We start from the raw sequence: 14155 nt of genomic DNA, 5'->3' as shown, positions 1-14155 counted from the left end.
TACCTTTAAGTTTACCTTTGTTTCTACCTTTATGTCCACCATTATGTCTACCTCTGTGTCTACCTTTGTGTCTACCTTTGCGTCTACCCTTGTGTCTATTTTTGTGTCTATCTTTGTGTCTATCTTTGTGTCTACCTTTATGTCTATTTTTTTGTCTACTTTTGTGTCTACCTTTACGTTTACCTTTGTTTCTACCTTTATGTCCACCATTATGTCTACCTTTGTTTCTACCTTTGTGTCTACCTTTGCGTCTACCCTTGTGTCTATCTTTGTGTCTATCTTTGTGTCTATCTTTGTGTTTACCTTTATGTTTACCTTTATGTTTACCTTTGTGTCGTCTACATTTGTGTCTGCCTTTGTGTTTACTTTCCTGAAGTCGGTTTTAGTTGGTTGTAAACGGTAATTATACGACTAACAATTACGCCTCTACCCCTAATATTATTTAAATTTAATAGAGACGATATGAAAGACATTTCAAGAAGAACAACTTTTCTACCTTTATGTCTACCTTAATGACTATAGCCATAGAAATAGACCAAAAAAAACAAATTGTAAAATTTAAATTTATTGTGACGTTTCGTCTTTACTCAAGACATCTTATCATGTATCCATTCGACACCGCTTACTTTAGTAGTAATTTAACACCTTTTTGTAAATATAATATCTTGTCTTAACGTCCTATTTATTATTTGTCTGAAGATGTCTTGAGTAAAGACGAAACGTCACAATAAATTTAAATTTTACAATTTGTTTTTGGTCTATTTCTATGGCTCTAATCAGAACTTTATGTTGGGCATTAATTTTATCACGTATTCGATTTCCGCTCGGCAAGCTATAATCCTTTGTGTATGACTTTATGTCTAATTTTACGTTTACTTTAGTGTCTGCCTTCATCTCTACTCTACCTTCATTAAAGCAAATTCTGTCATAGAACTCAAAACCTTTTCTTTTTCAGCAAATGTTGATCTTGGCTAGTGTATCAAACGGTGCTTATTTTGAATTTCCTCTGTAAGTAATCTTTTGTGGTAGGGATTGCATAGATTGTATCTTTTAGGTTGCAAGTTTTTCCAATGAAATTGCGGAGTTTAGGACAAAAATTACGACTGCCAAAGAGTAAATGATGTTTACTCCATACGGATTACTGAGTGTCTATTGTCTTGTGTTTTACTAAAATACTCTTTGGCAGTCGTAATTTTTTTCATGCAAAGTAGCCTTTGATATAATGATATAATGCGTTTTTCAAAGTATCCCAAAATGATCGTATTGCATTTGCAACTATTGCTTTACGGCACCATTTATAATAATCTGCAACCATCTGCAGCGTGCAACCATGCTGCTTCGCTTGTCCGTAACTGCAACGACTTCAACCCACTGCTGCAACTGTAGCAACCGTTACTGTTACATCACCACGTGGGAAGTGTGAGCCTTCGGCATTTTATCTAGCGGTTTGGGATGAATCATCAGATTCAAAACAAAACAAATTTAAAAAAGTACAAAACATCTGCTCCAAAATTTCATTGTTATGGCGAAAGAGATCGATCTTCTTAAAGAAAGAGTGAAGGAGTTAGAGGAATTACTCTGTCAGAAAAATGAAAATCATGTGTCAGTTCGACATAAAATTGGGAAAATGAGTTCAGAAGTTGTTGATTCAAATCCTTACAGGTTGGGCAAATTTTTGCTCGTACGGAACAAATCTCTGACTTATGATCATAAAACTACAGACTGTAAATAGATACAACAAAATTGAATTTTGTGGTTCTTAACAAACTCAACAGAAGCATGAAAAGAACTGTATGTAATTTAGATAATTTACTTCACAGTGTACTACTAATTAGGATTGTAACAGTTTTTTAAAGTTTTGTTTGATATTCAGAAAGTAATTGCTCGACAAAGTAGATGGTTTTTAATTATACCTTCACTTTTGAGTCTGCCTTCGCCTTATTCTACTTTTTTCGTTAATTTTAGCCGTTTAATGGCCCTCAAAAGAATGGGAATTGTCGAAAATTATGAGGTATTATTGTGGATAGAGTATTATGGTAGGGTTCAACGAAATATCAAGATTTCTAATCATATAGCATACTGAAAATTATAGTGACTCAGACTTTACAAAACTTTTCCATGTTATTCACAAATTGTAATGCTTACTTGACAGTTGTACATTATTATGATGATAATTTATTATAGCTAAGAGCTACCTCCATAGTCAATGAAATAATATTTAATATTATTGACTCTGATATCTTAGGAAATTCGTAATTTCACTGTCATAGTTGTGGGAATTGGTGGAGTGGGTAGTGTTGTTGCAGAAATGTTAACCCGATGTGGTATTGGAAAGGTAAATGCAATGTTTTACAACATTATTGATATATCTTTGGCAGGCACCATATGTTCCTTATAGAAACCATTTTATTCACATTGTTGTTTTATAACTTTTTTTGTTTTCTTAAGTATACCTTCAGTTGCATTTTGGATTGTGTGAGATCTATGTAAAGTGCATCTTTGTTTTAGCTCCTCCTTTTTGACTATGATAAAGTTGAACTGGCAAATATGAATAGGTATTATTCTATAAGAGTTATTTATGAGCTTGCCCTCTAAATGTAATCTGGTTTATGTTATGTTTTTTTTTCATCTTTTAGATTATTTTTTCGTCCTGAGCAATCTGGCTTAAGCAAAGTGGAAGCTGCTGAAAGAACATTAAGGTGGGAATGTGAATCAGTCGATATGGAAAAACCCCAATGTGTATGTTTCTGATTGACTAGCATCTTGCTTGTTTTTATTAGGAGCATAAATCCAGATGTAGAATTTGAAACATATAATTATAATATAACTTTAATGGATAACTTTCAGCATTTCATGGAAAGAATAAGGTACAAATAACTATAATTGCACTCCAATGTTTAAAGTCATTATATCTCCAATCATCTTTGTAAACAAAGTATGTATTTTGTTGAATCTTTAGCCATGGTGGTAAAGATGAAAAATCCGTAAATTTAGTCTTGAGTTGTGTTGATAACTTTGAAGCAAGAATGGCTGTAAACACTGTAAGTTATGCATCATATATATGATTCTAAGAGCATGACTTATTTTAAGGATAAAAGATAGAATATCCATGCATTTGAATCCCAGGCTTGTAATGAATTGTCCCAACCTTGGATGGAGTCTGGTGTCAGTGAAAATGCAGTATCAGGTCATATTCAAGTCATTATTCCTGGGGAAACAGCCTGTTTTGCAGTATGTTGATTATAATTAACATGTTCAACTTTACTGAGTGTGTCTAGAGAATAGAGACATTGACCATTGAAAGCTATTGTTAAGTTCGATTCTGAAAAAATAAGAGAAACATCTTAGCATCATATTTGATATTCAAGTATAATGTAGAAATGTGCAGTTAATCAAAGGTTCTTTTTAGGTTCTTTTGGTACAAAAACTTTATAGGACAAAGAACTGATAGTTTAGGACTTTCTGTTGTATTTTTCGTCAGCCATATTGCAGGCGTAAACGTTTCAAAAACAATAAATGTCGGAGAACAAAATAGTTCAGTTTTTCTTTCTATTCAAAACCGGACGAAAATAGTCCCAATTGGAGAAAAAAATAGAAAAATGTAGAAAGAAGATAAGAAACAAGTTTACATTGTGCATTCTGTGACGGAATAATATAATGGTGACAAGGTTTATTAAAAATTCACCTGTGAGCTTAGTAGCGTTAATTTTGAGTATGATCACTTATGTAAACGGACTCTTGGAAACTCTTCTTGAATTTACTCAGCTTGTATTCCCCATCAAAGTTTTACTTCATTGTTTTGACCTGCCGTAATGAACTACTTTCACAGTGTGCACCGCCCTTGGTCGTTGCTGAAAACATTGATGAAAAGACATTGAAACGGGAAGGAGTTTGCGCTGCATCGTTACCAACTACAATGGGAATTGTTGCAGGGTTCCTTGTTCAAAATGTTCTCAAGTTAGTGCAGAAAATTGCAGAATGCTTTCTTTATTGCTTTTTGAAAAGAAAAGAAATTTGACTTAATGAGGTTTTTAAAGCGAGTCTTTTCATATGTGTGCGTTTTGTTATTTCAGATATCTATTGAAGTTTGGTTCAGTTTCATATTACTTGGGATATAATGCCCTTCAAGATTTCTTTCCCACGATGACAATGAAACCAAATCCAGTTTGCGATGATAAGAACTGTGTGAGACAACAGAAAGATTATAAGGTTCTTCGTTAAATGGACTTTATCTATCGAAGTACTATTTTTTGCCATTGACTGATAAATATTTACGTCATACAGAACGTTATCTGTTGCTAACGACGTATTATTTTCTACAGGAAAGAATGGAAGAAGAATGTAAGAAACAGAAGCATGTTCCCGTCGAGGAGGTTGAAGAAAAGAAAGTTCTTCATGAGAGTAATGAGTGGGGTGAGTACTGTATATATATATATATACATGGTTATCACTACCAAACACTTTTGTCAACTTGTGTTTTTCCTGCAGTACATAAGTTGTATTTGACTAGAGTTAGTTTGACAGTAGCTTGCCATCAAATCACGTTTGGGATGTTCAGGTATTGTCCTGGTCGATGAGTCAAAACAAGAGGAGGAGATGAACGAAATGAAATTAGCTGAAGGCGTAAGGTTATTGTACAACAACCCTACCAAACATGAGCGAAAGGTAGTTTATACATTTATGTAGTTCCTAACGATAAGAAATCTTGCTTGCCTCTACAATAACGAGGCAAATGCAAAACTTCCGCTCTTCCTTTGTTCTTCAGATATCGGAGTTCGAGATAAGCAGTGAAGGGCAGACTTGTCACGATGACGGCTTGTCTGTGGAAGAGTTAATGAAGCAGTTGAAGGAAATGTGAAGGAAATAATTTAAATTTTTTTGTGCGAAAAGAAGCAGGCGATGTCGTATGAAGTATCTACATTTTAGACATTTCACATTGGAATATTTGTGGAAAGACGATTCGTGTGTTTGACAAAAGCTAGAAGGTTCATGCTTAGATTTTGTTAGCTACTATTCCATGTTACGCGCAACTTCGATCCATTTTGGCTAATTTATACATACGTAACATGCTGTAACAGCTCGCATACATCAAAACGTTACCGTAACATGGAATGGCTGACATCATTTTGCATTTACGACGATGAAAGACAATTCAAATGAAATGGATCGTGGATATCTGCTTTACCACACTTTTGAGATTGCGCGCGTATCTGTACATTTTTATAAAATGTTTATTTAAAGGTTGAATTTCAGATGATAAATTACCAGATTAGATTATAAATCAACATTCCTTTATGAAATTTATGTGCTCATAAATCCACGTTGAAAATATGATTCAAAATTAAAATAAGACGCAAATGGTTAATATAAATTCAAAATAAAAACTGACACTTCAAAAATCTTCTAATATCTTACCTTCTAACAAATTTTAATACATTCAAATATTGATAAGTACGACAGTGAGTATATTATGAATTATTATGAGAAAAATTAATCTAATTCTCAATATTTTGTTTTTAGTGTAGATATTATATTGTGTCGTATACTAACAGAACTATTTACAAACTCTTGTAAGCTTATTTCTTTTTTTTTAGTTCTTCAAATCTTCTGTTAAGGTCATCAAAGTCAAGATCATCATTACTACTTGAGCCACCAATTGTGCTTGAAGTACCAGGTAAGGATCCAGTGGGAACATCAGGAAGGTCAGGGACATTGGGCAGAGTGTACACATTTGTACCTGATCCAGGGGCTATAAGATAATTACATTTGTTTGTTAAAAGTGAAAGCTTTTGATGGGTGGTATATTGATATCAATTTGATTGCTTTATTTGTCAAAACAGAATGACTATCAAATCCTGATGATGCTCTGATTAAAAAAGTGCATGAAAAAACATACCACTTGGGGGTTGATAGTTTGTTGGCTAAAAAACGCACAAAAGAATATTGAATTGATATGCCAATTAATAAAGTATGTTATAAACAAAATATCCTGTTCACTTACAGGCGTATTTTTGATGGAAGGAGGAGGTGTATTGTCATTTGTTGGACGAAATCCAATCCCCGGGTCAAGTTTCTGTGTTAAACAAAAATGTGCGCTAAGTAAAAATATATTGTTTGACACACACAATATATATGTATTAAATCATTGATTTTGCTACCTCATTTGATGGTGGATATGGCAAAGTTCCAGGTTGTGGAAATTGGTTAACCTAGCAATAAAAAAAAGAATTTGAAACGAGGTACGTAAAATGCAAGGTGTTAAGGAATAACTTAGTTTTTTACCTGTTGTGGAGGATAGGCAAGGGATGTGTTTGCACCGGGCACAGAAGGCATTTGATGAGAAATAGTAGATCCAGGTTCTTCATAACGTTCAAAGCCAATAGGACCACCCTGCCTCCACCACTTGGGCCAGATGGGCCACCAAACCCACTGTTACTGTTGAAATTATTTGAATTTTCACTCTCTTTTTCACTACTAGAAAGCTCTCCCTAGAATTAAATTTCACCAAAGTACCCAAAGTTATAAATGGTGATGATAGTGTAAAAAGTAAGAACAATGAGAAATTTCCTTACCAAAGCAGATTCATCTGGTTCATAAGGTACATTGTAGTTCTTTGCTATCTCAACAAGATAGCGTTCCACAAGGGATTTTGGTGGTGCATTAGGACTTAGTTTGGTTATCAACTAAACATAAAATATGTATATTGAAAAGGAATTTGTACAGTTTGACAAATCAAATTATGTACTGACTTTCTCATTCACAGTTTTATTTGTATTTCTTGCTGATTCTTCTGCAAATTGTTTACCATATTTCTGAGACAACTGATCAGCAACCTGGTGATGTAAAACATGGTCAGTTCAAATTCCCACCAGACTGTGAAGAAATAAAATTTACGTTGAAATTATTACCAGTTTAAGTTCTTGTACATCACTTTGAAGACGAGGAGCGACCCAAATCAATGTTGAAACAGGTTCAACCAATCCATCCTCACAGTATCTTAAAATTACAAAAAAAAACATTCAAATTGCCTTGCCATAAAACCATTTTAATCTACCAAACAAACTTGTAATTACTTCATAGTTTCAATGAGACCAAATCTAGCAAGGAGAAGATCACAGTAAAGTTCTAACAACTCCATTGCTTCCACAAGATAGTCTTCGCGAATGATATGTTCCACCTATACATGAAAGATGTTTAAGTTAAACGAAGCAAATAAGTATTTACTAGTAACTAGTTTGGTTTCAACTTTATTCCAAAGCCATCATCAGAGAATACATATAATATATTGGTTTCAATTCAAATACACTACCGTCAAACTTACTCGGATTCTGGCTCTGTCATCTTTGTTTTGTGATAGATAATCGGCAATTTCCTTTCTCGACTTTAATGCCATTTCAGCTGGACAAAAAAGTTCAACAAATTTTTTCATGATTTTGACAGTTAACATTTATAAAAAGTACGAAGATAAGAACTACGTATCAAGAGACAAAAAACTTACTCTTTTTCTTTTCCAATAGTTTTAGGCGGTTTATGGAGAGTTTGAGATTCACTCGGAGCTTTTGAGGACGAAATCCTGAAAAAAACATTCTCAAAAGATGAAATACCGCGAAGTAAGAGTAAATATTGTATTAACAGGAGGAAAGACGAAACTTACCCATTTTGGTGACATTCAATATTTCAAAACAAATCTAATGATGTTTTTGTTTATTTTTGGAAACAGCGCCTGCAATACGTACTATGTCAGCACGTGTCAGCAATTTTTTCAATACTTCATTATATGCTTGCTTTTCAGTTTTAGACTGTCAGGAAATATGGCGATCTGCTGCAAAAGAAGATTTTGCAGTTACGTATTACAATACTCAAATTGTTAGTAAACACTATCATTTCAATACATTGTTTCTCAAAATATTTGGTTTTAAAGAGTTTCTTTAGTAAAGTCTTAAGCCTTAAAGTGTGTATGAGGTACGTGATTTGTGTAAAAAGAGAAACAATTAAATGAATTAACAACCTTGACGTGAAGTTTTGTTTGGAGGAATGGACGAGGCTTCAGAGAAGGAATTTGATGCAGAGGCAGATGAAGATAATATGGAAGAAGACGTTGACGAAGATGATGATGATGGGGAAGAGGGGGAAGGAGCACTCGAAATCCACCCATCTGACACTGTTGTAAAAGACAGTGGAAAGAAAAAGGGCAAAAGAGGTTTAAAGAAAGCTGGAAAAACAAGTCTTAGTGGTCGTGGAGTAACACTCAAAATGTTGTTAGATGATAATGTTTTGGCAGTTGAGAAAGGATGCATGTCAATTGATTACTTGGTGAGCTAGCACAACTTTTCAATACATACATTACTACTTTTCTAATATTTCGTATTATGTAAAGAGATTTTGCTAAAAATCCTATTTATTCTGTTCTCATAGAACTAAATTTGTTTTTTTTAGGGTCAAAAGTTTGTTGCCGACTTGCTACCAAATGGTAAAATCAAATGGGAAGGTAGCGAGAAACTCTTCAATTCTCCTTCAGCATGGGCAATACATTGTAAGAAACTTGTTAATCCAACCAAGAAATCTGGATGTGGATGGGCATCGGTAAAAAATATTGACATCATTTGTGGTGTTTTTTATTTCAAATGCTGCATGATTGCTTGCATATCTCACTTATTTTCTACAAGCAGTGATATCAGCCAGTTTATTTATTCTTGCTATGTAAATATTTTATAAACTTACTCGTTGCAACGAAAGTGATATTTAAAGAGGGGAATATTACTTAGCAAGACTACTGACTCCAAGTTAAATGTTGATACACATTCAAAGTTGTTAATGACTGTTTAAGGTGAAATATAAAGGAAAGAAACTTGATCAGTACAAAACTACCTGGTTCAGAAAGCGAAGACCATTGTTTCAGTCTGAAAAAACAACAGCACAAGCAGTCTCAGTAAGGCACCATGCCTATTTTGCATGCATTTAATTTATGCAGTAAAGATCAAATTGAGTTGTCTTTTATCATGTAATTTTGCACAATCTATTTCTAAGCAGATTTCTTGCTAATCCATGAAAAATACATTTCATTTCAAATGAAACGACTACTTTATTATGTCATTTCAGAGCACTTCATCAGTGATCAGGACATCAGCTATTTCTTCCACCATCAAATTTGCAGGCACAAAAACTGAAACATCCAATGATATCCTCCCATCTAACCCCGATTACTCAAAACCGTCCCTGATTAACTCCGAAAGCTCCAATAGTCATAAAACATCTACCCATACAAAAACAATTAGTCCAACAAGTGTGACATCAAAGAAAGAATTATCGCAGAAAATAAAACATAAAGCTCAGAGACAGCAAAAGTTTGTCAGTTGTATATATTTTACTAATGTTCATCTCATTATGTAAATATGTTGAGTCTAATGTTCAGTGTTTATTTGATCTTGTTTTTAGTATTTTTGATGTTTTTGTTATTGTTCATTGTAGGGAACGATCTCATGAGACGAAGAAAAAGTCGAGTACAAATGCAACACAATCTAGCAAAACTTCATTTGAGAGCGTTGCTCGAACACACTCAGGTAATATAAAAATGCACTGACACTCGAACTTTGATCTCGTGTTTGCATTAATCTGCTCAAAAGTTATCCCTGGCGTTTTCTGTGCAAACACAGTAATAATCGTAATTTTTTTATAAGTTTTCATACTATTATGTTTTTCAATCTCTGCAGACCTCTCTGACCTGACGTCATTTACCGCTCCCCGAAAAACGAAACTCGTTCCATGGTCTCGAACTACTCTCGACGTTTCTGAAGTGCGACCCGATAGGTATTTGTTCATAGCTTATGAACGTTAGTCATTAGAAGTTGTTGATATCAGTCAAATAATTTTTTTGGCGGGAATTGGTAGCTATTTCAACTTGTCTTATGTCTCACAATTGTTTCTATTATGCCTAAAATGAGGTTCTCCTATCGTAAAGTGTTTTTACTTATTCCTCTTTTCTCCTGATTTAGTGATCCACAGACGTTAGTACAATGTGTAAACTTCAGTCAGATAAAGAAAACTCAGCCGTTTAAATTATCAATAAACACCAACACTCTTATGTTGATGGTAGCTAAGTTTCATTTTACACTGAGTAGTTTTGTTTTCCATTGATCTTCTTACGTACTTTCTGTAGGATCTACATTGTCATTTGACCACGGGAGAGGTCGTTGGATATTTAGGAGGACGATGGAATCGCGAGGGACATTGTAAGAGATAAGCTTTGCATACACTTATATCACATATAATACATATTGACATGCTGTTTATTTATTTAAGACATACAAATAATGCAAGCGTTTCCCGTCAAATGTCGTTTTGCTAATCAGAAAAACGCCGATTCTGTTCAGGATGAGGTATTTATTTCACTCTGTCTTTCCATCTTTTCCTTCGTTGTTTTTTGAAAGAATAACAGGGCAGAGTAATAAAGACCAATTTTTACAATAAATCATCTCATAAAACTTTAATACCTCTAACATTAATTCACTAAGTTAGTTCCAAAGTAAATGGTTTGAGCCCGGGAGTATCGTTACATGTTTGTAAATGTAGATCGTCCAGGTTGGTATAGTTAGTAAGTTAGTTCCATTGTATTTGAGATATGAGCAGTTTTTGAATGCATACAGAGTTACAGACCCCCAGAGAAATCCTCTCATTAATACATTACTATGCATAATCATAAAGGATACATTTCGTAATAGTTTTCAGGTTCTAATCAATTCTGTCGACTAATTCAATATATGTCTACACGTCTCCTGTATCCTTTAGATTAGAGAGGCAATGAAAACACGTGGTTTAACGTTAGTTGGTTGGTACCATAGTCATCCAACTTATCAACCTGATCCATCAGTTCGTGACATAGCCTCACAACAGCGATATCAAGCCTGTATGAAGCGTGACAACATTTCATATGAACCTTGTGTAGGATTTATCGTGTGTACGTACATTATTATTACTGGTTTTACGTAAGTCCAATCCTTCACCTGTCTTGTTTTATTCTTCCATTACTCTTGTTACCCAGCGTTTATTGCAGATATCATATGAGCTTTCTAATGTTCTAGTCCATGATGTTATTGCATTAATGTGTTCACAACTACAGCTCCATATGATTCCCATCTTTCGTCTCGCGAGTCTTTGGTCAAAGCTTTCTGGGTTCATACGACAAACAGTCAGGGTCCGCCGACATTTTCTTTACCTATGGAAATCGACTACGAAATTGAAGCAAGTCCGCTACTTACTGAAGACTTACTCACAGAGATGGTGAGTTGCGATGTATTGCTTGTGATAATTCCTTTTCATTTTTGTCAATTTTAAGATGACAAGTTTTATTAAGACACTGTCGAATGGACAGTGCTGTCAACCACTTGCAGCCAACTCTGAATATTTCATTTAACTACAAAGTTAAACAGTGAGAAAAAATATACAATAGAGAATGTATAACAAAGAATATAGTTTCAAGACATGATTAATTGGTAACTAACTCTTTGCACATTATCTTTCTTAAGAGGTTTATCAGTTCCTACTACAAAGGAAGCCCAGATGCAGTAAACTTCGCTGAATGTTGGATGGCTGGTGTGTCTTTTTTGGACAAAGTGAAGGTTTGTCTCAATTTATGACGTACATATGTCTTGTTTCAAATAATATACGTATGTCATTATTTTCAGGCCTCGCTCATGAAGAAATTCCCAAAAGATCAATCTGGTCGTTTAACAAACTTCATACAGATGTTACTTTCATAATACTACATCACTTGTGTTGCTTATAAAGTAATTGAGCCAATGTCAATCAAACATCACTCAACAATAAGATAGAATAGAATAAGATTTAATTTGAGAAACCAAAAGTGTTCATATCGTATTAAGATGTAAATGCATCACAATTTATAAGTGATTGAGCGCACTATGTTAACATTAAATCTTCTTTTATATTAGTTATATTAAAAACTGCTTTAGGATATCTATCAAGTATTTGAGAAAGTGCGAGCTTTGAGTTCTTAGTTTCATTTCTACATCTTCATGAAGCACAAACTGTTTTAGAAGTTCAGTTATTCTCCTTAAATCAAAGAGACAATTGCTGGATGTTAGGTATGCATATTGTTCACCTTTCATTATTTTCTTAGTGGAGTTAATTTCTTCTTTTGTTGATAAGTTTATATCAGTAGCCGCTATCAAACTAAGTAGCTGGGCATAGTCATCTTCAAAACTAAACTTTTGTTGACACAATGTTCTTAAAATACAAACTCTGTGATACGAGATCCAACTGATCAATTTGTAAAAGATTTCAAAATCCATTCCACAGTTTGCAAGAAGTATCACCTATAAAGTAAATGATGACTAATCAACTAAAAATTTATATAGATACCTTTTGTTATCTTTCCTCTTACATTTGCAAAAAACCTCTATGTAATGACTCTTTATTTTAAAGTTGAAACAAACCTTACACCTAAACATGTGTTTAGGAAGTAATTAATTACCTGACACTGTTTATTCCATTCATCCATTTCTTGGCAGTCGCGTATGCTATATTTTACCTAAAGAAATAAAATCATTGGAGCATTTTGTTGGAAACAGACTTCATCATTTGACATTGTTTAAATGTTTGCAAAAAGGGAACTTACCAATTTCAATTCATTTTTTAGATGCTGCCATGAATTCACCACTCCATGTCCATTTATCCAGTTATGGTTTATGGATATTGTGTCTTCCTTGAAATGAAAAGCAATTTAAATTTGAAATGCAGGTAATCAAAGAAATTAAAAATGTATATATGTTGCTTTACCATGTTTATAACCTGGTGATACCAACAGCTAAAATAAAAATAATGAGCAACATGAAGAATTTCAAAGCAGGAGTGACTTAGTATGCATGCATAAAAGAAGCATAAACATCTAGGTATTTTTATAACTTAAAAACTGTTGTATTTTACCTTGGGATGAAAATTATTTCACCCTCTTTTTGGTGAACCACCAATGGTTGTGCTGCCTTGAGATAATCTGGAAACTTTTGAGGATTGTGAATTTCAGATGATCTAAGATCAAAAACAAGATTTCCTTTTTTGTCTTTTAAGTGCTCTTCACAACCAGGAGAGTACAAGATCCATTTCTTATGGCCACATATATTTGCAGACCAACTATAAGACCTAAAGTGAAAGGTTGACAAACGAGATGCTTCAGAATAACTTTGAAGGTCAGTGTCTTTATTTATAAATATTTGCATGCTACCTGAAAACATCAGCATGGAATGGAGTCCTAAAAAGGAGAGTTTATATTGAAAAATTTCAGTTTTAAATAGTTTTATCTCAATGCTATGTAATGTTTGGGTCTTCATCAAAGTTCATCAAAGGAACATATAGCTTTAGTAATGACTTCAGCATAAATAAAATTTTAAATTTCTACCAAGTTCCTTTTGGTCCCATGTAAACAAATCTATAATCTTCCTTGTTGTCTGTCCAGTAATCCCAGAATTCATTAAGCCAATCTGCTTGAAATAATGGAGGGTTCTCGTAGGCATTATAGTTTGGAAAGTCCCTGAAGTTTTAGATCACATTAAGTGGTATATTGTAAGACATATAAACTTTATCAAAACAGAATCACAGAAACTTACTTACAAAAGTGCCAATCTTTTAAATACAAATTTCTTGTATCTGGAAAAGTGACAGATTAATAAATTATTTATTACTGGCAAAATTAATTGTACATACTTCTAAAGAAAAATACCTGGCAAATTTTCCTTTTTTCCTTCCCAATAATCAATGAAGTCACTAAAAGACATTGAAAGTTTTGGGTGGGAGTTAAATTCAACTTGATTGCAATCAGCAACAGGAACAACGGCCTCTCCTAGAAAAAAACATATAAAAAATTTATCATGAAAAAAGAAAAATGAATAAAAATCGCTCAAGTTGAAGTAAATAAGTAAGTTGTTACTTTATTTTTGCTACACCTACCAAAAACAACTTTCAAGAACTGCAGACATGGTTTTCCATTTTTGTCAACCCATTCTACCCGACTCCTCCAATTTCTGGTGAATTTTGCATCAAACAAGCACGGTAGGTTTTTGGACAAATGCTTTTCTGCAAATTCATCATAGCTTATGTCACTAACCCGGGTTATTTCCATTGTTTTTTAATTTTAAAAAAGAAC

At 33.6% G+C, this 14155-nt stretch overlaps 4 protein-coding genes across 5 annotated transcripts; 2 read left to right on the top strand and 2 right to left on the bottom strand.

Annotated features, from left to right (window-relative positions):
• The first annotated feature begins 1456 nt into the window (after nucleotides 1-1456).
• Nucleotides 1457-5384, top strand: LOC124453398 (ubiquitin-like modifier-activating enzyme 5). Its single transcript, XM_047004218.1, has 13 exons — nucleotides 1457-1662; nucleotides 1966-2011; nucleotides 2246-2335; nucleotides 2509-2555; nucleotides 2637-2699; nucleotides 2781-2867; nucleotides 2960-3041; nucleotides 3127-3231; nucleotides 3830-3957; nucleotides 4074-4209; nucleotides 4323-4413; nucleotides 4559-4665; nucleotides 4766-5384. Exons 1-13 carry the CDS (start codon nucleotides 1523-1525, stop codon nucleotides 4856-4858), a joined length of 1215 nt encoding a protein of 404 aa, XP_046860174.1. The 5' UTR covers nucleotides 1457-1522; the 3' UTR covers nucleotides 4859-5384.
• Nucleotide 5385: 1 nt separating this feature from the next.
• On the bottom strand, nucleotides 5386-7696 carry LOC124453399 (IST1 homolog). Of its 2 annotated transcripts, XM_047004220.1 has the most exons (12): nucleotides 7655-7696; nucleotides 7499-7573; nucleotides 7322-7398; nucleotides 7074-7177; nucleotides 6909-6996; nucleotides 6750-6833; nucleotides 6573-6683; nucleotides 6283-6488; nucleotides 6159-6209; nucleotides 6002-6073; nucleotides 5897-5921; nucleotides 5386-5749 (listed from the first exon to the last, which is right to left on the bottom strand). In XM_047004220.1, the coding sequence occupies exons 1-12, from the start codon at nucleotides 7656-7658 to the stop codon at nucleotides 5591-5593; spliced, it is 1056 nt and encodes a 351-aa protein (XP_046860176.1). In that variant the 5' UTR covers nucleotides 7659-7696; the 3' UTR covers nucleotides 5386-5590. The 2 variants fall into 2 exon arrangements, with proteins under 2 accessions (XP_046860176.1, XP_046860175.1); XM_047004219.1 differs by lacking the exon at nucleotides 7655-7696 and having other exon boundaries at nucleotides 7499-7586.
• Nucleotides 7337-11960, top strand: LOC124453397 (MPN domain-containing protein-like). The gene is made up of 15 exons (XM_047004217.1): nucleotides 7337-7610; nucleotides 7793-7962; nucleotides 8033-8313; nucleotides 8437-8583; nucleotides 8828-8929; nucleotides 9100-9344; nucleotides 9469-9560; nucleotides 9711-9807; nucleotides 9993-10089; nucleotides 10157-10229; nucleotides 10300-10376; nucleotides 10786-10954; nucleotides 11117-11277; nucleotides 11523-11615; nucleotides 11682-11960. Exons 3-15 carry the CDS (start codon nucleotides 8035-8037, stop codon nucleotides 11754-11756), a joined length of 1707 nt encoding a protein of 568 aa, XP_046860173.1. The 5' UTR covers nucleotides 7337-7610; nucleotides 7793-7962; nucleotides 8033-8034; the 3' UTR covers nucleotides 11757-11960.
• Nucleotides 11826-14131, bottom strand: LOC124453401 (2-oxoglutarate and iron-dependent oxygenase JMJD4-like). Its single transcript, XM_047004223.1, has 10 exons — nucleotides 13960-14131; nucleotides 13733-13852; nucleotides 13620-13659; nucleotides 13412-13543; nucleotides 13238-13264; nucleotides 12943-13155; nucleotides 12796-12823; nucleotides 12635-12721; nucleotides 12491-12547; nucleotides 11826-12332 (listed from the first exon to the last, which is right to left on the bottom strand). The coding sequence occupies exons 1-10, from the start codon at nucleotides 14129-14131 to the stop codon at nucleotides 11949-11951; spliced, it is 1260 nt and encodes a 419-aa protein (XP_046860179.1). The 3' UTR covers nucleotides 11826-11948.
• Nucleotides 14132-14155: the final 24 nt, after the last annotated feature.

The sequence above is a fragment of the Xenia sp. Carnegie-2017 genome, unplaced genomic scaffold (assembly GCF_021976095.1).
Source record: "Xenia sp. Carnegie-2017 unplaced genomic scaffold, XeniaSp_v1 HiC_scaffold_25, whole genome shotgun sequence".
In the NCBI taxonomy this organism is placed as follows: Eukaryota; Metazoa; Cnidaria; class Anthozoa; order Malacalcyonacea; family Xeniidae; genus Xenia; species Xenia sp. Carnegie-2017.
This window is presented reverse-complemented; position numbering and strand designations above follow the sequence as displayed.